This window comes from Mercenaria mercenaria, chromosome 10, assembly GCF_021730395.1.
Source record: "Mercenaria mercenaria strain notata chromosome 10, MADL_Memer_1, whole genome shotgun sequence".
NCBI classification, from domain to species: domain Eukaryota; kingdom Metazoa; phylum Mollusca; class Bivalvia; order Venerida; family Veneridae; genus Mercenaria; species Mercenaria mercenaria.
In genome coordinates this window covers 43,248,916-43,269,908 of record NC_069370.1, presented here as the reverse complement: position 1 = coordinate 43,269,908, position 20,993 = coordinate 43,248,916, and the positions used below count along the sequence as shown (strand labels likewise).

Sequence of the window (20,993 nt, the reverse complement as noted above, 5' to 3'; positions counted from 1 at the left end):
AGTGTTCAATAATTGTAATTCTGATAAAAATGTACAGTCAGAGGCGTCTGAAAGTATACTGTATATTCTTAAATGTTCTTTCTCTCCACCAGTGCAAAATGGAAAACCCTAAGACAATGTCTGTTGTTATCAACAAGGAGTCGTCACTCTTAGAAGACTACATTCAAATCAAAGAGCCGCTTGCAACCATTTCCGGTGCGTTTACAAAAGTGACAGTAGAGTATCGATGTACGGAAGACAAATTCGTTGGTGTGGAAGTCGTTGCTGATACAAATCTCGATGTTTCACAGAAATTATTTCAGAAAGTCTGGAGGTGTCATAAAAGTAATGAGTTATCTGTTATAAAATTGAAAAAAGTCAAATTAAAACTTCCGCCGGAAGTCGCCTACAACTACAATGCATTTAACAAACACGTGACAGTTACATCCAGGTCAAAGGTTAGAATATGGATGCTTGACAACGACCTGTGGTCATCTTGTTTTAGACAGCGTAATTGTTATACAAAATCATCTGTGAAAGTCTCGTACGATGTCCAGATCTCGCCGCCGTTCTCGAGGCCATATTACAAACCTTATAAACAATGCAAGACTTGGGGCTGGGATATTGTTGCTATGATAACGTTTGATATTATACCAACGTGTCCTTGCGAAGAAGGTAACTATTTTCATACTATAATACTTTCATATATAATCAAAAAGAACAATATATAATGATGTCATAACACAACTCAAAAATTTCTATTCGTTTGAATTTTTAGCTCGACTATACGAAGTATAAGGAGAGCTACTCGACCCGGCGTCGGCGTCGGCGTCTTTCCGCGTCCCCACCTTGGTTAAAGTTTTTTTTACACCTTCTCTTTTTTCAGCTTATCTCTGTAATTACTTGATGGATTTGATTCAAACTTGAAATACTTATTCCTCATCATCATCCACATATCTGACATAACTCTTGCACCAATATTTCATGAATTATCCCCCCATTGTACTTAGATTTTCAGGTTAAAGTTTTGATGCACTTTCACTCTATCTCTGTTATTACTGAATGGATTTGATTCAAACTTAAAATAGTTGTTCAACATAATCACCCACATCATATGACACAAAGTGCATAACTCTGGCACCATTTTTTCATGAATTATTCCCCCTTTTTACTTAGAATTTCAGATTAAAGTTTTGGTGCACTTTCACTCTACCTCTGTTACTACTGAATGGATTTAATTCAAACTTAAAATAGTTGTTCAGCATCATTACCCTTATCATTACCCTTATCATATGACACAAGGTGCATAGCTCTGGGACCAATTTTTCATGAATTATTTCCCCTTTTTACTTAGAATTTTAGGTTAAAGTTTTGATGCACTTTCACTTTGTCTCTGTTATTACTGAATGGATTTGATTCAAACTTAAAATAGTTGTTAAATATCATCACCCACACCATATGACGCAAGGTGCATAACTCTGGCACCAATATTTAATGAATTATGCCCCTTTTTGCTTAGGCTATACTTAGATAGTGTTTTGATACATTTTCTCTTTTAAATTACCTCTCTTATTACTTTAAGTTAATATTTTTGACATAGACTCATGCTATTGTACAATATCTTCATCCACAATTGGAGTCATTAAACACTCCAGTGACAGCTCTAGTTTCCTCAGATGTGCCCAGTTTTACTATCCAGTCGAGCGCGCTGTCTCCTGTGACAGCTCTTGTTTAGTTACCTCCTGCTAACTTATTATGCCCCCACACATTTATGTGTGGTGGGGCATATAGCGTCGCAGCTGTCTGTACATCCGTAGGTCCGTCCGTACGTCCCGAATGGTCCTCCTACAAGGATTCGTAAAACATCTGGCCATTTGGTAACGTAACTGTGAAGAGGAATTGTCAAACTCGAAGAGTTTGGTCCTTTCAGTCAATTAAGTTTAATTGATCCATACCGACCAGGTTCTGTATCTTAAGATCACTTCATTAAATTTGATGTAAAGAATTCAAACTCCAACACAGTGTTACTTCCCCGTATCGGTACAGTAGAGATTGTTTGACAATATTCCTGCACGGAGGTTTATATAGAATTATGCAAAGTCCTATACTTCAGGTGTGTTTATGTATGGAAGGGAATCTCCGCCAGGACATGCATGCTGCTAAATGACATTGCTATGTTATTTACTTACATATGCGTTCTGCAACATTGCAACTGCATTTTAGTTTCTTACATTTGCCTTACAAGAAATTCATCTTTAATGCTTCTTAATGCTAAGAAAACAGTCCTTTCATGAATTATCGGTTATTCTTGATGTAATTGAAAGTGCGTTCAATCTTTTTGTTTGCTTACTGCAATATTGAAATGTATACTCATGCTATTACTAACTGTATTCTATGTTTTCTTACGCGTATTTGACGTTGTTGCTACTGATGTAACGAGCTATTAACAACGTTGTGACTTGTGAATATTCCGAAATCTTCATAACTTGATTGTTACTGCTTTTTGGATTTAACATTAGTGATGTTTGCACACTTGGTTCTTGTTTATATTACAGTTTCCCGGCAAAAATAATATACTAAAATACATGGCTTTAATAAATTTTTTAAACTTGCAGTAAAACAAAAATTTAAGCACGGTAGTGCATTACACATTACAGGGAAACCAACAAAAAGCAAAAATTTTAGCGCAAATTAGTATACAGGGAGCCCACTTTCGACAGTAAATTCACGTGTTCGGTAGTTTCCGTAGGTTAAACGGTGAGAGAGTCTAAACTTACCCGTTTTATACTTGTGTTGTTTTCGGAGGAAATTAGTCCTGGACAGCTGGAAATTTATGGTACTTTTTTAATTAAACACCGTTCATGGTTCACTGATTTTACGGAAACTGCCGGAAATTTGGTTCCCAGCTTTCTACGAATTTCATATTACAAATGTTAAAGTCGCATTTGATTAACTTCGTATGCTTAGTGCTTACTTAGCACTGTTTTCGCCTTGATAAATTTCAATCATTGCAATACTAAGAATCCATGAATTTAAGTAGGGACTACATGGAAAAGGTCTACAACAGGGCCCTATATATCAAAAACAAAAAACAACGGGCAACAACTAAATGCTAACATGCATGTGTTAGTTTTATATAATGGAGGAACGATTTAATCAATTTCAGAAAGTAAAACGTACAAAACACTTAGAACGTGTTCACATAAACATTTTAATATGCCATAGAATGGATGCATTTGCCATTTACACGCAAGAATATGCGTTTTACATACATGCAGTGACGAAACATGCAAGGTATGTGCCACTAACGGATGGAAGGTAACACAAAGACGCATGGATGTTGCATTTAGTTTAAAACGAATAACACATGGCAACATGCATTTGTCATTTAGCAGCATGCATGTCCTGGCGGAAATTCCCTAAAATGCAGTTGCAATGTTGCAGAACGCATATGTAAGTAAATAACATAGCAATGTCATTTAGCAGCATGCATGTCCTGGCGGAGATTCCCTTCCATATTTATGCCTGTCATCTTTAGAAAATCTTGAAGTATGACACCATAAACTCTACCGGAATAAGATCAGTTTCTTTTGCCCATTGTTACATTACTAATACATTCGACCATTCTCGGTAAAACCATCATCATTGAAAATATGCTTTGTACTTATTACTGTCGACCTGGTTTGAACAATAAACCCTTAAACACCAGTTTGAATTGAATATGCCATGTATTTATTTATTCCGACTTAACTTGTTTTGGAGAGGAGCGATGAACCTGAAAAGCACCAGCTTGAATGTACTAATTCTAGTTTGTTGTAGTTTGAACATGAACAATAAACTGTGAAATGCAGAAGCTTGAATATATATCATGTACTTATTCTGGTTCGACCTAATTTGCATAGGAACAATTTACACTGCAATGCAGCAGCTTGAATATAGATAGATTTGATTTTATACATAGGCATTATGCCCATCAGTATACAAACATCTTTACAAGCACGTTATCAACAAATCGAACCAATGACAACTCAACGTTATGCAATAAAATCTATCAACAGCATTTACACACAGTACACAAAAGTTAACACACTTTGTGAAGGGACCTTTTATTATCGATAGTACATATCATATCTTTTTTTTCGAAAGTGTTAGAAATGTACATGGCTAGATTTTTGACACTTCGCTGGTTTTGAGACTGAAACCGTTCTTTAAATTTAAGTGCATTTGGATTTCTCCAATAATATTTCTTCATATGGCGTATGCGTATTTCATAAAGAAGTAGGCATTCAAATTGAAAATGGAATTCATCTTCCAATGCGTGACAAATATAACAGTTAACAAATTTTTTGTGGTTAGCCTTCAAGCGCTTAACGGTGCGCAGAGACCTTTAATCGCATATAGGCTATTGTAAAAGTTCTGGTATTAACAATATTAAGATATGGTTGGTAATGTAAGCATGAAAATAATCTATGCGTGTGTGCTCTTGCAGAGTCATTTAACTGGCTATTCTATCGTTGTACAAGATTATCATACAATCTTCTCAAATAATTCTAGAAAAATAGCTTTGCCACCAACACATTGGAATAACCAGACAAAGTAAAAACCTAAAGATTCTAACAAAGTCTTCATATGTTTTGCCCACGATGTCTTATTCGGATAACGCTCTAAATATCGTAACATCGAGTATCACATTCAAATATTTTAAGTCAATATCATGACGTAATACACATGTTTGTATACATTGTATGTTTGCCCGAAGAAGTATTTTAATACGAAACACGTTGCAAACTTGATTTGTCTTCTTTATTTAACCATAAAACAATACCGTAGAATACACAACAGTCGTTTATTTAATAGACAAGTACTAGTTATATTGTTTGAGTATGTACACTAAGTTTCTGTTTACAATATTGCAAATCTATTATTTTCAATAACGTTTACTTTTCTAAAATCCCAAATATCACAACCATAATTAAGTATCGGTACACTTGCAATTATATTCCAATTGACTTAAGTGCGCCATTTGACACTGTCGACCACGACATTCTGCTAGATGTCCTAAAAGCACAGTATTGTGTCTGTGAAACAGCTCTCCAAGAGGTAGAATGATATCAAATATTTGGCTTCTTATTCCTAACAATTTATATCATAACATCACGTACCACATAGTCGGATGCCTTAGTAAAATCTATAAAAGCAACAAAAAGTTTGTATTTGTATTTAAAATATGATATAAAACTGTGCAAAATGAAAATATTATCAATGTACTCATCTTTTTTCTAAAGCATGTCCGAGCCTCAATATATACATTGTAATTTTCAGGGTAGAAGTTTAAACGATAGTATAAAACCTTTGAAAATAACTTTCCGAGCGTACTCAATATATACCCTGTACTTATTCTGGTTTGACATGGTTTGCATAGAAACAATACACCCTAATATTATACCATTTCCTTATACTGGTTAGCGTTGTTTGAAAACGAAAAATGAACCCTGCAGTGCAGCAGCTTGACTTATACTTCCCTGGAACAGTACTTTTTACCCTCTTTTCCGCCCTTTTCGCCCGCAAATTGTATCAGTCTCGAAAAATGTTTATTAAGATGTTGGCCTCAAAATGCAGGTATCAATTATCATGTTTATAAATGTTTTACGTCACGGAGTATCTAGGCGACGCAAACGTCAAGCCTCTTTGCTATCAATTATCATGTTGTTTCTTTTTATGAAAAACCCGATACTAAGTTTTATTATCATGTTATCGGATCCAGCGTTTCTAATTATCTAATGTCTCTTTATAGAATCACTAGAATTATAGAAACCTTCATGGAAATTATTGACAAGCTATATTGGGACAATGCATAATGCTAAATTTGAACATAAAAAAGGGCATTCGCTTATTTATCCTGTAGAATGACTTATTTGTACACCTTTATGACTGAAATAATTTTTGCTTTCTTTACAATATTACTGATTTTTAATGTCTGCACTTATTTTATTTGCAATGTTTTAGATACGTACAGCTTCGTTCCTAAAATAATTTATCCCTGTAATATTGCAAACTAAACTGCACACCTTTGTTATTTTCATATTAATGCACACGTATAATTAGCTGAAAGAGGCAAAACACTTTAAAGGGAACGGAAAGATAATTTCACTTTCTTATTTTACTTTCGTTTTAAGATTTTATTCTAACTAATTATCTACGCAAGTAAGAATTGCTAATGGTCTCTCACGGTGCCTGTAGAAAATAGCTATTTTTGACTTATACCTACGCAGGCAAGAATAATTAATGATGCACCCACGTTGGCTACAGATAGTAACTTTGTGAATCATCAGTCAGTCCTGTTTATTGATTTATAAAGGGTCACAACATTTTAGTGGATACGTGACATTATTCACGACATTTTTACCTGTTTACATTGTATGTTCTTCACGTTTTGAAAAACAGCGTGTTCGATATCGGAAGATCTGCAACCATATTATAATGTGCAAAAGAATAAGACTGAAATACTACATTAGTTTTTCGTTTGTTTCTTTTTTCAAATCACGACTAAACGCGGTAAAATGACCGTTAATGATCCAACCTTAATTCTTAAACTCATGTAAAACACAAAACCACCAAACTTTTTCTACAAACAATTTCAGAGGATGCATGTGCAGGAAGTGAAAAATGTAAAAAAACAGTTTAACGAATGACCCTTTTTAGATCCTTAAGCAAGTTAGATATCAGCAAAGCTTTGTACTAATGACATAGTTTATATTTCCCTTGAACTTATATCATGCATTTATTGAATAATTATATTTGTCTGAATATAATAATTCCGATGGCATTTTGATATTTACGCATTTAAACGGTTTTTCATTTTACATAAGGCACCCTTGAACTGCTTTAATCTTGTTCTGGTCGCTCTTTGCAACACAGACATAAAGTACAACATTTCTTTTGGTTTCAGAAACAAAAGACTTCATACAATACTATTTTCAACAAATGTCCAATACCTAATGAGTTTCCACGCTTTGCTAAAAAAGAATACTAGTGGTTTCTACAAAATAAACACTCTACCACTATGTCTAGTATCTTAAGCCAAATATGCCGACATAAAATACAAGTTTTAACACATTTATTTCAAACGTATTGTTGCCGGTTTTGCTCAGTAGCTACAATTTATAAAGCATTTATTCGAAAATATATCCTTAGCGTATTACGGTTCAGTTTGTTCGGCTATAGCCTAACGAACAAGGTTTAGGCACTTTCTAGGTTGTGTGTTTAATACTTATTATGTGTTGAACTAATTTTTACTATTTTGTGCAGAGACAATTGAAGCTATAAAGTACCCAGTTGTGTTAGGTGGAGATGCATACGGTGTGTATAGACAATTCCGTCCATATAACAATCCTGACCTAGAAAGGACCAGACAAGATCAGATTGCGAGGCCAATGTAAGAATAAGAATTATTTTTTGTTGTAACAAAGCTATGGTTCAGCCATGCATTATTATAAGTATCATGATTATTAACAGTCCATATGTGATATAATAGGGTTATTATAACAGTAGCTTGATCTGGGATGCAGTATTCGGCTCGAGTGGATTTTGCCAGATCGGATCTCACGAGGCGCGCAAGCGCCGAGTGTGATCCGACATTGCAAAATTCACGAGAGCCGAATACAAAGTCCCAGATCTAGCTACTGTTATAATGACCCTTTTATTATATACCTTTACCATTTTGATTCTTGTTTTGTTCTTGAACGAAATCTTCAATGTTTATCGATATTAAATGGAACTAAGTGAAGTTTTTATGTGCGCTAGTTATAGAAATGTGTCGGGTCATGCATATTAATGAAAATAGTCCGGCAGCATACACTAAGGAATTTAAGAGGTACAATACGGGATTTTTTGTCTGTCTGTTCATATTTAATTGTAAAATACAAGCCGAATTTTTACAGAATTTATATAGGTATATAATAAACCTATATCTCTGAATACAGTGAAACTTGAGCTTAAGATCACCTGTGAACAGAGAATACCTGATTGACTCTATAAATCAATAGTATTATATCCAAATCAAACATTTTCAATTCGTTTTAACCTGTGAATAAAACAAGACTTTGATTTCCAAAATAAGGTCGTTATAAACAGGTGTGACTGTATTTATTTCATATTACATTTCAACGCAATCCAAAAGTGCAATATGTTCTTTAACCAGATTTTCAAATAAAGTTGTTATTAGTATATCGTTTTATTGGGCGGGCGGGCGGGCGTGCCGGCGGACGAGCAGCGTCAAACAGGTCGTTTCCGCTCAGTAACTTAAGGTTTAAACGTACATATTGTCAACAAGCTGAGATAAAGGTTTGGATTTCTTTAGGGTCACTTTGGTCAAGGTCAAGGTTACTATTTCTCAAAATATAATATGGTTTTTGCGTAAAAAGACAGTTAGGAATGATATATTGTATTATTGAAAGCTGGTGTGTAGAAAACTTAAGAGGAAATAATGGTAAAGATTGATGAAATTGCCTGGATCAAGGTCAAGGTCACTGTTACTAAAAATAGAAAAAATGTTTCCGCTCAGTATATTTAGTTCGGACAAACTTTGTATGAAGACAGCTTGTATCGATACAAAGTTTTAGATTTCTAGGGATCATTTGGATTAAGATCAAGGTCACTTTCAGTTTAAATAGAAAAACGGTTTCCGCTCAATAACTGTAGTTAGAAATGAACTATAGTGGTAAACCTTGGCCTGTAGCTTAGATGGAGATGATATTTGGGATTACATTTGGGATTGTTGTGTCTAATCTTTAGTTTACTAAAATAGAAAAATAATTTCCGCTTAATATATGTAGTTCGAGTGCACCTGTTGTTACCGAACCTGGTCTGTATATACCTGTTATCGAGACAAAAGTTGGAATCGTATTTTGGTCCACTCGGGTCATGTCGTTTTTACTAAAAATTGAAAACTGTTTCCGCTCAATATAGTTTGGACAAACTTACTTGGCGTGTAGATATCTTTTACTGAGGCAAAGGTAGGACATTTTTGTAAAGTTTGTTAGTCCTCAGAAATTTGATAAACATTACAATTTTACAGCTGCATTAATGTTCGTATCAAAGGGTTACATGTCAAACGTTGAAAACTAAGATTAACATTAGTATTACATATAACTTTGTTGATATCATTGTTAATAGAGATTTCCTTTATTTCCTTTTTCGGTAGGTTTACCCTGTCTATCTGGCTATATATACTAGAGTACTGTCGTGGGCCATCAATGCTATGTAGCATAATGCATCATTTCACGTGGAATGGACAATTCAAAAGTATTATGCTTCTACTTACACCAGAAGGTATTATTATTATTATTATCTATATTTATGTCGATATATCCAACAACATAAAATTGTATTGGCTTCTGAAATAGTTTGCTCCAAATTAGTATTTCAAGAATTTTTCACTTTTTGAAGTTTACCTGTAAATTCCTTGATACTAACCTGACAAATTAAGATTATACTATTTACATATGAAATGGAGTCTGAATCAGATTGAAAATGTTAGTGATTTGAAATAAATTACTTGTGGTTTGTAAAATGTTTTATTCTGTTTTCTGTTGCAAGACTGTTTTCTATTGTCTCGCCGGTATGTAGAGTTGCCTGACTGTAGAGTTTGTCTCGAATGTGGTGTTTCTCTTGTAGGTCGCATCCATATACAAATAGAAAACATACAAAGACAACATACAGCCGGGTTGTCATATTTCAGCATTCCTAAAAATCAGTGGGTCAGACTTATCCTCCAGTTCCAAATTCAGACGGTATGTTCACAACTTATACTCATATTGTTACCCTCCTTCGAGTGCGTGATTATAAATAATGTATTATAGTTTTATGAATGTATTTGTCTCATGTATTTGTAAATATACAAACTGAGAGTATTTGACATACACTTTGAAACTTTGAAACTTCTTTTATGCACCCATGTTCTATTTGCTTCCATAATATTAAACAAAAAGTATTCATTTTTTGCATTAATTACCATTTTTCTTCTTTCAAGTTTAACTTTGAAGAATTCGTTTAATTAAAGAGCACTACTGTATATTAATACATGACATATTTTCTTGTTTCAGTGGCGCTTGGTCGTCAACTATGGTGAAAACTTCAAAGAAATTTTAGAAACTGAATACAGGTAAACTTTGACGTCAATTTCACATAAAGTATATCTTCTTATGCAGTATACTTAAGAAATGAAATCATTCTTTTCGGTGTTCATGCAAAATGAACGACAGAATAGAATCGGCAAATCCATGAATCGCGCTAGCGTTGTCATAACTTTTGCTGTTCATACAAAATGAACGTCATAATTTTCATTAGAAAAGAATAGGACGAATGTAAATATTGTAAGATTAACCGCACGAAATAATTAGACGCATTTATGTTACAGTAATATTTTTAATCGAAGTCATGTTTGTTTACACCTCTGCTAATAAATATTTTCTATAACCATAAATGCATTTATTGAATTGATCTTTATTTATTGGAAATGCATCCGCATAGTAAAAGATTGAGGAGGCGTTGCTGTAGACGAGGTTGCGTTTGACTACGGACCGCGGTCATGCTTTCTGAAAACACATTACTCTACATTTATTTGATGTCAACGTCACCATACGGATTCACAGAAATCAAAACAAAACAAAGCATCTGTATTTTCCATTTCATTTCAGACATCCAGGTGAACCCATTTTATACGATGATGCCAAAGATTTGTTTACATTTGGCGGATCAGAATACATGCAAAGTTTCAAAGGATACATTGGACAGGCAACAATATACAGAAACAAAATAATAGAACCAAGAAATGTATGTTATTCAAAAGTTTTTTTTGATAAGAATTTTATTATATTAAATCAATTCTTTTGTTTCGTGATAGTAAATGTGCATTGATTGATGATTGAACACAAATGTCTTAATTTTAGATTCCTATGCCGAGCAAGTTTCACCCAATGTTTGAACTTAAGCTCACCCGACGCGAAGAGAAGTGCAGCAAATATCTAGAATGGGTTTCAAGTAGGATAACTGCACATAAAGATCGGTACATTTACAGTGCCCAGAAAAGTAAGAAACATTATATTGTTTCCTCGTATTCATTTCATTTACAAATTCAGTTAACAAGACATAAAGCTATTGTCTAAGAATTGTTAATGAGGCGAGGCGTAGCTATTTTCTGTCAGTAGTTGAATAACAGACGTACAAACTACAAACATATCTCTATTTTCTCCATACTTGAAGAGTATTTTCATAATATCTCGTGCAAGTCTTATCAATGGAACATGTCACAACATGTATATATAAATTCTATTCAACTGAATGAATTGAGATAAGAAACACAACACAATGTCCATATTATGTACAAATTGCAAAAAGATACAAATATAATTATATGTAAACAAAGCAAAATTAAATGAATATAATAATTTTACTCTACATTGATGTTGGAAGACAAACTAAGAAAATATTCTGTCAAGGTCTATAATAAAACAGTTATTGTATGATAAATAGGGGAATATCCAAGTTTATGGACCTGGCATGTTCCGTGTGTACAAAACTCATAAAAACGCATTTTTATTCGATTCAGTATCATTTTATAAAGCAGTTTTTCTTAGCCGAGGTGGTAATAGCATACTTTAATACCTCTCATGAGCAGGCTCCTATAAATAAAACCTGCTATCGTTTTGTTTCTTTGCGTGTTTTCCTTCCAAAGATTCTTACACATTTTAATATGAATGTATTTTAGAGACTTGCCGCCATCCCTTCGTCAAGATGGTCCAATCCGCTATTGATTATGACAATTTAACAACTCTTCCAACATGTAAACTCGCAAGGAAGAAAAACAACCGTTACAGAAAACAAGTTGATAGAATTGTAAAGAAAATGGTTTCGGATGGAGAAGAAGTTGACTTTAATCAAATAGCTGACTTGCTTTACCAGAATGCAACGGCAGCTTTGGTAGAGAAGTGTTTCATTTTCCCAAGTCGAATACAATAAATTTTAATACTATCTCAAGATTCTAGCCCTTGTCTTAGTAACTTTGATAGCATTGTTTAATAGAATATTCTATAGAAAATTGGTAAAATGGTTACGTCGATTCATTATATGTCTATAAACATAATGAGACCCGTTGTAATTTTACTTAATGGTTATAAAAGTTTATTGTATGATAATTAGGCAAGTACAAGGAAACATTTCTAATTTTAAAACATCCCTGTATCTTATTTGATAACAAATAAAATTTCCAAAGTATATTGTTTAATAAAGGATGAGAGACTAGACAATATCCGGGATGCGTTTCCAGTACTAAAACAAGCAGCCTGTTATGGGAACATGGATGCCATGTATACGATATCTGTCATACTTAACAACGGCATATACATCAAAGCAGATGAAATTCAGGTATTCTTTGATGAAATGTTTTCAGTTTGTATCTTCTTGTATTTTTATCTTCTTGTTAGAAAGTCTTGTAAATACTCTATGCATGGTGTTAAAATGATTGATTGTGGTGATAATACATATCATTGTCCAGCTTGCTAACGGAAGGTTGGATGGTTACATTCAGGTGCCCGCTCGTGACTGAAATAATGCACGGAGCTGCCCTAAGTCTTCCTCAAGCTCAAAAAGCTGGAAAGACGCCGTATAACCTGTAGTTATGTCGGTAAAGCGTTTCATCAAACAAAATAAATAAGTAATTGATATTCATGATAACTAAAAGAAGCCCATTCACAATGATACTTAACAGTAATTTTCCCAATATTTATTTTGAATTTAGGACGATTTTTATTGAATTGCTGATTTTCTGCATTTAAAAATACTTACATTTGTTTTTAACATGTGACATCTCTAATTTCCTTTTTCTAATTTTCATACCATTAACATTTTTTAGCAAAAAAGGTAATATGTTGTAAAAAGGGAGACAATCCATTTATTGTATTTATGCGTATGAGTCATGTAATGATAGCCCTGGTACACAATGACAGGCATAAGAGGATGCTATATCACACTATTCCACTGAAGAATATTTTACTAACAGAGTCAAGCGTACCTGATGTTGGCTGCTCTTGATAATCACAGACTGGCAGCTTTAGCACTTGGTCATAAACATAGGTATGGCACTGACGGTGTCACAGAAGACTGGGAACAGAGCTACCGTATGTTATTTGCTGTAAAAATGTTTATTTTAACAAATTGAATGTATATTTACTTGCATAATCCATGAACAAACCCAATTGTTCTAACAGCTAACGTAAAGACTAGAAGAAAAAAGTCAAACAAAGGCATCCTAATGTAGACAACGTTTTATCACATTTATACATGCTATTGTTATAGATTTGCAATATACTTTTTGATTATCAAACCAAGTTTTATTTGTATTTGTATCGCATCCTATATGTGCATTTTTAGAAACTCCAGTAATCTGGATTAGTATGCCTAGAGTTTCCAAAATTATGACTTGCGTAGGCATTCTCTGAAGATGGACGACTACCAAGTTAAACGTTATCTACCAGGTGCCACAAGAAAGACTAGCCCGGTAGTCGCTCTTGAGAGGCCCTTTATAGTGAAATAAACGAGGTCAAAGGTCATTCGGTACATTTTTCATGTGTGTCACATAAAATACCTTGTATCTTGGTCATTTATCGGTGTAGAATAACAACAATGGTATCAAAATGAAGCCAGGGTTTTGTACATTTATTTACAAACACTTAATAAGAAAACTTTCTCATTTACATACTTGTGAATATTCATGAAAACTTAAAAAATGGGCAGATAATTCGTTAAAAATGATATTTTCAAATAATGCAAAGATCAAATCTTCACTATTTGTGTTTATAAATGGATAAAAATGAGCAATATTACATTTGAAACATTACTTTATATAAATATATATCTGTTTGTAGCATTACTTATTGTTTACAAGAGTAAATACTGCCAAAATTGGGTGGGGTATATTAATCATTAAAAGAAAATATTTAAAAAACTGACAATATTTACATATCTCACATATAAACCATATTTTGAGATAGTAAGATGTTTTGATTTTGGAATAATGTTCTTCATAAATATTAATTAAGAGTTTTTCAGCTCATTTGTATACTCATGACTATTAATTAAAATGTATCAAATATGCATTTAAAACGTTCATTTAGTACACATATATCTGTTCTTAACCATTGATAAGAATCTTATCAGTTTTATAAATGTCCAAGTAAAACTTGTAAATATTCCATGCATTAAGAATATAATTACTATTTAACACTTATTCAAGATCCATTATTTTACGCTATCGATGCAAAGTTGGAAAGCGTAATTAGTATATGTCCAATCTGACATAAATGTATACCTATGATGGTCTGTCTGTATACACAGGATACACATGTGGTCAGTCTGTATGACCCTGATACCCAAAATGGCCTGCAACTATACCTAAGGTACCGATAGTTGCCTCTTTGTATGCCAAGGACACTCATAGTGTATATGTATGTATCGCTAACCTGACCTGTATGTATATCCTTGATACCCAGAGTGACCATTATACCTTGGATATATTGGCGGTCTTTCTGTATACCAAGAATATCCGTATTGGTATACATATGTAGCCCTGATAGCCTGTATGTATACAATGGATACCACGAGAGGTCAGTTTGTACACCTAGGATACCACATAGTTTTCTAAATATATAACCAGGAAGACCTATGTACCCAGTATACCCAGAGTGGTCTTCATGTATAGCAAGTTTACAAATAGCGGTACCCAGGATCCAATATTGGCCTGTATTTATAGCCAAGAAGACCTCACAGTATACCAAGGATACCCAGATAGACCTGCCTATATACCTAGGGTACACCGGTGGCATGTATTTATACCCAGGATATTCATAGTGGTGACATTAAGTAAACGGTCAGGATGGCCCGTTTGTATACCCAGGATACTCAAGGTGGCCTACCTAGGACGCACTCAGGTGACCTGTCTATATACCAAGCATACTAAACACATATACTGGCCTAGTGTATAGCAACGTTGGTCTGCCTGTATACCCAGTTTTTTTTACCCAGAAAGGCTTATATGTAAAACCGGGATAAACATAATGGCCAGTATATATGGCCACGATGACATGTTTGTATATCCAGGCTACACAGAGTAGCATGGCTCTATACCTTGGATACATAGGTAATCTGTCTGTACACAAATGCCATCCAAAGTGACCTGAATGTATAGCCATGCTGGCATGTCTATATACCCAAGATATCCAGAATGGTGTGTATGTAAATCAAAGATACCCTTAGTAGCCTATATATACAACGTATAGCCAAGATGACATGCCTGTATAGTGTATACCCAGAATGTCCAGAGCTGCAAGGAAACTCGGTTGGACCTTCTGTATGTCCAGAATACCCAGAAGAATTGCCTGTCTGTGTATTCAGTATACCAGTATTTGCCAGTATGTATACATGTGTAGCCAATATGACCTGTCTGTATGCACAGAATATCCAGATAGGCCTTTCTGTATACCCATGATACCCATAGTGACCTGTATGTATAGCCAAGGTACCCTTAGTGGACTGTATTATGTATAGCCAGGGTGGCTATACATGCATGCACAAAACACGCAGAGTGAATAATTGTATAACTAAGATACCCATAGTGGAATGTACATGTATGTATACCCAGGTTAATTTTCCTGTATAACTAGGATGCCCGTTTTATCTGTCTCTATATCCAGGATACATATTGTTTCCTATATGTATAGCTAAGTTTTCCCTAGATGTCTGTATGTATAGCAAGAAGGGCCAGTTTGTATACACAGGATACCCAGAGTGGCATGTCTATATACCCTCGATACCGATAGTGGCATCAATGTTTAGCCCGGATGGCGTGTCTGTAAACAAATGATACCAAAAATGGCCTTACTATATATCACTGATACACAGTTTGCCTGTCTGTATCCTAAGAATATCCATAGTGGCCTGTATGAAAAGCCAAGTTTGCCTGCCGATATACTGAAGATATCCATAGTTGCCTTCTCTATACCTCTAGATACATTGGGTGCCCAGTCGTTATACCAAGTATACTATTGATACCAGTTAAGGCTATCCTGTCCGTAAACCCACTATATGTTTTAAATAGTATATTGTTTAATTATCCGTCAAAATCCTGGAAAACCTTACATAAAGTCTTTTGTACATTCTCCAGTATATTAGAAAAACTGAACATACGGACTTCTTGACGGCCATTGAGAAAAATGGCTGCCTTATTGGTTGTCTGAGATGGTGCCAACCTGATTTAAAATAGCAATGTTTTTTCAGTCACGATACTATACTAAACTACATAAAACAACTATGTAAACTCTATATTGATGCAAAGAAACCTTAACATATTGACTTTTGGCAGCCATTTTGAAAAATGAGCGCCATATTGGTTATCTGAGGTTGCCTACATCGCGTATGGTCTTATTATTAATTGTATTTATCAATCTTAATACTGCAATAAATTACATTAAAACACATGTAAACGCTCATATATATATATATATGTATGCATACTTTTGAACGTACTTACCTTTGGTGGTCATCTTGGTCGCCATTTTGAAAAAATGACAGCCATATTGGATGTGTGACATAGGCTCACATATTGAAATAGCCGGCAGATATATACGTAACACAAAAGAAATGCCTTGCTTTTGTGAAACAAATACACAATTGTGCTAAAGGTAACTGTTGGTCAGAAGTCAACTCATCCCACCCACTTCAAGCAGTATCTACACATAAAACACATATGATGGCAATATAAACAGTTGCGTTTATCAATAGATAAGTATCACACATATCATTTGTTACCGTTCTATTTTTCATGAAAATTATATATAAAACAATAAATATTGTACAGCTGTACATACATGCCAATTTTTATCGTAATTTGGTACGATTTTGCCGCTTTCATTAATATTAATTAATATGCAAATGAGCTAATTTGCACATAGTGATTTTATTTCATAGCTAAATACATGGGCTTCAATCAAATACCATTTTTGCTCACTTATTTCAGCAAATGGCGAAGATATAATGCCATATAAGTGAAGTTTGTAAAAACTGCACTTAATGACCTTTGACCTAATTTCCTGACCATAATTTGACCTTAGGAGTGTGACTACCGGCACCAATGAACTACTTATATCATATACTTTACATATAACACATAAAAGTTGCATCTTCATGAAATGCCTACGTAGGTGTTATCCAGCCACATATATGAAAATAATTGGTAAACTAGATGTTATCTTATTTTCAGGCTACTACAAATTTGTTGCAGATACGACAAATGCGGACAAGGAGAGGCATAAAGATACTGATGTAAGGAATCAACAATTTCAATATGCAGTTTTAAATTGATCACTTTTTTTTATTAAATACTTATCGTAAGTTGGCATTTCAGATAATTCCTTGTGAAATAACAAACTGACATAACAAAGAACGATAAAATGATCACAGCATTCGGTATAATTTATAAAGCCAAAATCTTTTTATTTCTGTTTGAATACAGATAAACAAAGGGTGAATTTTTAGACCAAAACTTCAGACACAGTTCAAACATCTCAAATGTCGTTAAATTATCTATTCATGTCTAGGCTGAAATTACAGTTTAAACTAAATATTCCAAGGGATCGAGCGCTTTAACTTTACTATGAGATAACCGAAATGCGACATAAAATGATATTTTGTGCATGTGTTTCACGCGGGACTTGAAAATAATTTCGAGATAGCGGGAATTTTGAGATAAGCGAGTTCGAGATATCGAGTTTCAACTGTACTTAGTTTATGAAAAGCATTTGTATACCTTCGAGTTTGTTAACAGTGAGTAATCGGGAATTGGTTCAAAATATATACTGTTTCATCATTTTCCTTAATGTTTTTTTGTGTGTCAATTATGCCTTGATTCTTGTTGCAGTATCATACTGGATACTAAAGAGCACTTTTGGTTTCATACCATGGTGATTATTTTTGCAGTTGTTCTGAAAATAAATGAGGTATTTTCCATAGTATTTTTTGTTGTTGTTTTTGTTTCTTTTAAAATCTTTTAAATTTCGATTTTGACAACTGTTATTGGATTCTAATCAAGTTTTGAGACCATCTTAGTAATCTACATATTTCCAAGCTGTAATGTCAGAGGAAGACACAAGGTATATTAACAATGCTATATTACCCAAGCTGGCCAAAATAGGATGAAAAGGTTTTGGACAGAGGATTAAATTCGTTTCTTTGCTTGTTTTGAATCAGTCACACACCTTTTTAGTTACCGTAATTATCACAATGAGATGTATGTTTACTTACCTGGGCAATTTAAAAGGGATTGGGATGCTACATACGTAAATACGTACCGAATAGCTGACTACGTGAAATAGTTGCTAAAATCTTAATACAATCTCTGTTTATTATCAACTTTCCAAGGCTTTTTGTAGTATATGTACTAGCTTCCAAGAAAAGGGGATTGGGTTTTTGCAAATAATGTTCAAACAGTTATTTTTAAAATTGTCGTTTCATATTGTATAGCATTCAAAGATTCCTATTCATTTTCCCTAGAACAGCAGGTCAGTGGAACATGTTACCCGCTGTCGCACACATAGCTGTCACAGATGACTCCTTCAAAGCTTTTGTTACTGTGCCTGTTCTAATCTCTTCCCTCAATCTTTAAACAGCTACCAGTGTAAAACGTTTTAATAATGTAAAATTTGGAAGGTTTTATTGTTTGGCACTTGTACAAACTTGATACATGTATATGTAAAAACACCATAAAATTTTATTCAGCGCCTACATATAATCTTCGAAGTTATGAAGGAGTGTAGTATTTTTGAAGAAGAAAAAGAACAAGAAAATAGAAATAAAAACACCAACCATATGTTTATATCATTGCAAATTGCAAATCACACTTCAGACGTTTGGGTACAATGCAAATTTATATATTGTCTATAAGATATTAGACAGGATAGCCATTCATGAACCAAGCGATTAAGACAGAGACAGTGACACATTTCAGGGCTATACAAAGTCAGTTAGACTAAAGGACGAGGCAGCTGTTCACGATTAAACTGATATTTCAGGTCTATACAGAGTTTGTAAGACTTATTGATGAGGTAGCTATTCATGAAGATGGTATTATATTTCAGGTGTATACAGAGTCAAGCAGACTAACGGACGAGTAGTTATTCTTGAACAAACTGATAAAGATGGTGATATACTAGTATTTCAGGTGTATCAAAGTTTGTGGCTAAGTTTGTACAAAGACTAATGGATGAGGTAGCTATTCATGGACAAAGTGATGAAGATGATGTTTTATTTCAGGTGTATACAGAGTCTATCCGACGAGGTAGCTATTCATGAACAAACTGATGAAGATGATATTATATTTCAGGTGTATACAGAGTCAATAAGACTAACGGACGAGGTAGCTATTCATGAACAAACTGATGAAGACGGTGATATATTTCACTGGCTCACCTTTCAAGCTAAACAAGGCGTCCTCTCAGCCCAGGTAAGTAGTGATTACTAAAGTTCTCGAACACTACCATATCAAATTATCCCATAGTTAATTAATTTCAGCTTTATGCCAACATCTTATTGGCATAATATATTTGCATAACATAGAAATCACACAGCAAATGGAAACGCCCTAAGTTTCCATTTTCTTTTACAAAATCTATTGCAGGCAAATGTTTAATGATACATTTAAAATATACGTTAATAAAATAATCTGTTAAAAGATCCTTTGGAAGCAAAGAATGCAACCAAGAAGAATAATAGTAGACTCGGTTTGATTGAGTCTGTTGATGAGAGGTAATGAAATGTGCAATACATCCCACGCCCCCCTAGCCCAAGAGGCTTAAGCGGAACTTTATTTCACATATGTTGAATAGACTCCATGATCCCAAAGGACCACAAAATATACCAACACTGAACCCAAGTACGTGAAGACTTTTTACAGCTGCCACACGGCACTTAAAGATTGCTGTTGTGATAGTTAATAAAATCTGTAAAAAGATCCTTGCAACTAAAAGGATTAATACAGACTCTGTTCGTGAGAGGTAATGAAATGTGCAACACCTCTCACGTCCCCTCCCACGGTGTTATTGTCATTCATTGGTCCGTTGGAATCATAGAGTGCATTAATTTGGAGTGCATTAAATGTTATCAGTCACATTAGTCCCTAACCAGTATTTCATCAGAGGGGACTTATGTTATGCTCCCGGTCTGTCCCTTCTCCTGTTCGTCAGTCCATCACACAATTTGGTCTCCCGCGATAACTTTCAATGTACAAGCAACATTTGCACGAAAAATGACTGAAAGATGTGGTTGTGTACTTAGAGAATATATAGATACTTCAATTAAGTTTCAGCTAAAAATGTGGTTCCATTAGCAGCAAATATGACAAATTCCCTTTCCAGCAGAGAACTTTTATTTCTTGTTATTGGTCATGTTTCATAAAAACGGCCCGCTTCAGCTGATAATACGTGGTGAGGGAGTGTTGTGTATATCATAACCTCTCATAAACAAACTTATTAAAACCGAGTCTGCTATTAATATTGCTTGGTTGTGTTATAAGCTTCTAAAGGACCTTGTGATTACTTATAAAGTCATTTTGTACACCAATTCATTTTCAGAATCGTATAGGAAGAGCATTATTTTGGGGTCAGCAGGGGTTGAAGAGAAATCTTGCAACAGCAGTGGAATATTTCAAGATGAGCGCTGAGACAGGCGATGCTCAATCTCAGTACGACTATGGCATTGTTCTACTGAGGGTAGGTACAAAAATATACTTTACCTCTATCAGCAGTGGAATATTTCAAGATGAGTGCTGCATGAGACAGGCGATGCTCAATCTCAGTGCGACTATGGCATTGTTCTGCTGAGGGTAGGTACAGAAAATATACTTTACCTCTATGTAAAGGTTTTCTTATTTAACATGGGAAGATGATGAAAATAGCAATTGAATTGGATGA

General features: G+C 34.2%; 1 protein-coding gene across 1 annotated transcript in view; it reads left to right on the top strand.

Moving 5' to 3' along the window:
• LOC123561759 (protein sel-1 homolog 3-like) overlaps positions 1 to 20,993 on the top strand; it is a 65,447-nt gene that overhangs the window by 3,198 nt on the left and 41,256 nt on the right. The window contains exons 2-14 of the mRNA XM_053516891.1: positions 93 to 654; positions 7,288 to 7,414; positions 9,182 to 9,309; positions 9,655 to 9,770; positions 10,083 to 10,141; positions 10,677 to 10,812; positions 10,929 to 11,067; positions 11,747 to 11,958; positions 12,268 to 12,402; positions 13,037 to 13,154; positions 17,291 to 17,352; positions 19,409 to 19,528; positions 20,655 to 20,793. Of these exons, the coding sequence (XP_053372866.1) occupies positions 93 to 654; positions 7,288 to 7,414; positions 9,182 to 9,309; positions 9,655 to 9,770; positions 10,083 to 10,141; positions 10,677 to 10,812; positions 10,929 to 11,067; positions 11,747 to 11,958; positions 12,268 to 12,402; positions 13,037 to 13,154; positions 17,291 to 17,352; positions 19,409 to 19,528; positions 20,655 to 20,793 (2,053 nt within the window). The remainder of the gene's footprint in view (positions 1 to 92; positions 655 to 7,287; positions 7,415 to 9,181; positions 9,310 to 9,654; positions 9,771 to 10,082; positions 10,142 to 10,676; positions 10,813 to 10,928; positions 11,068 to 11,746; positions 11,959 to 12,267; positions 12,403 to 13,036; positions 13,155 to 17,290; positions 17,353 to 19,408; positions 19,529 to 20,654; positions 20,794 to 20,993) is intronic.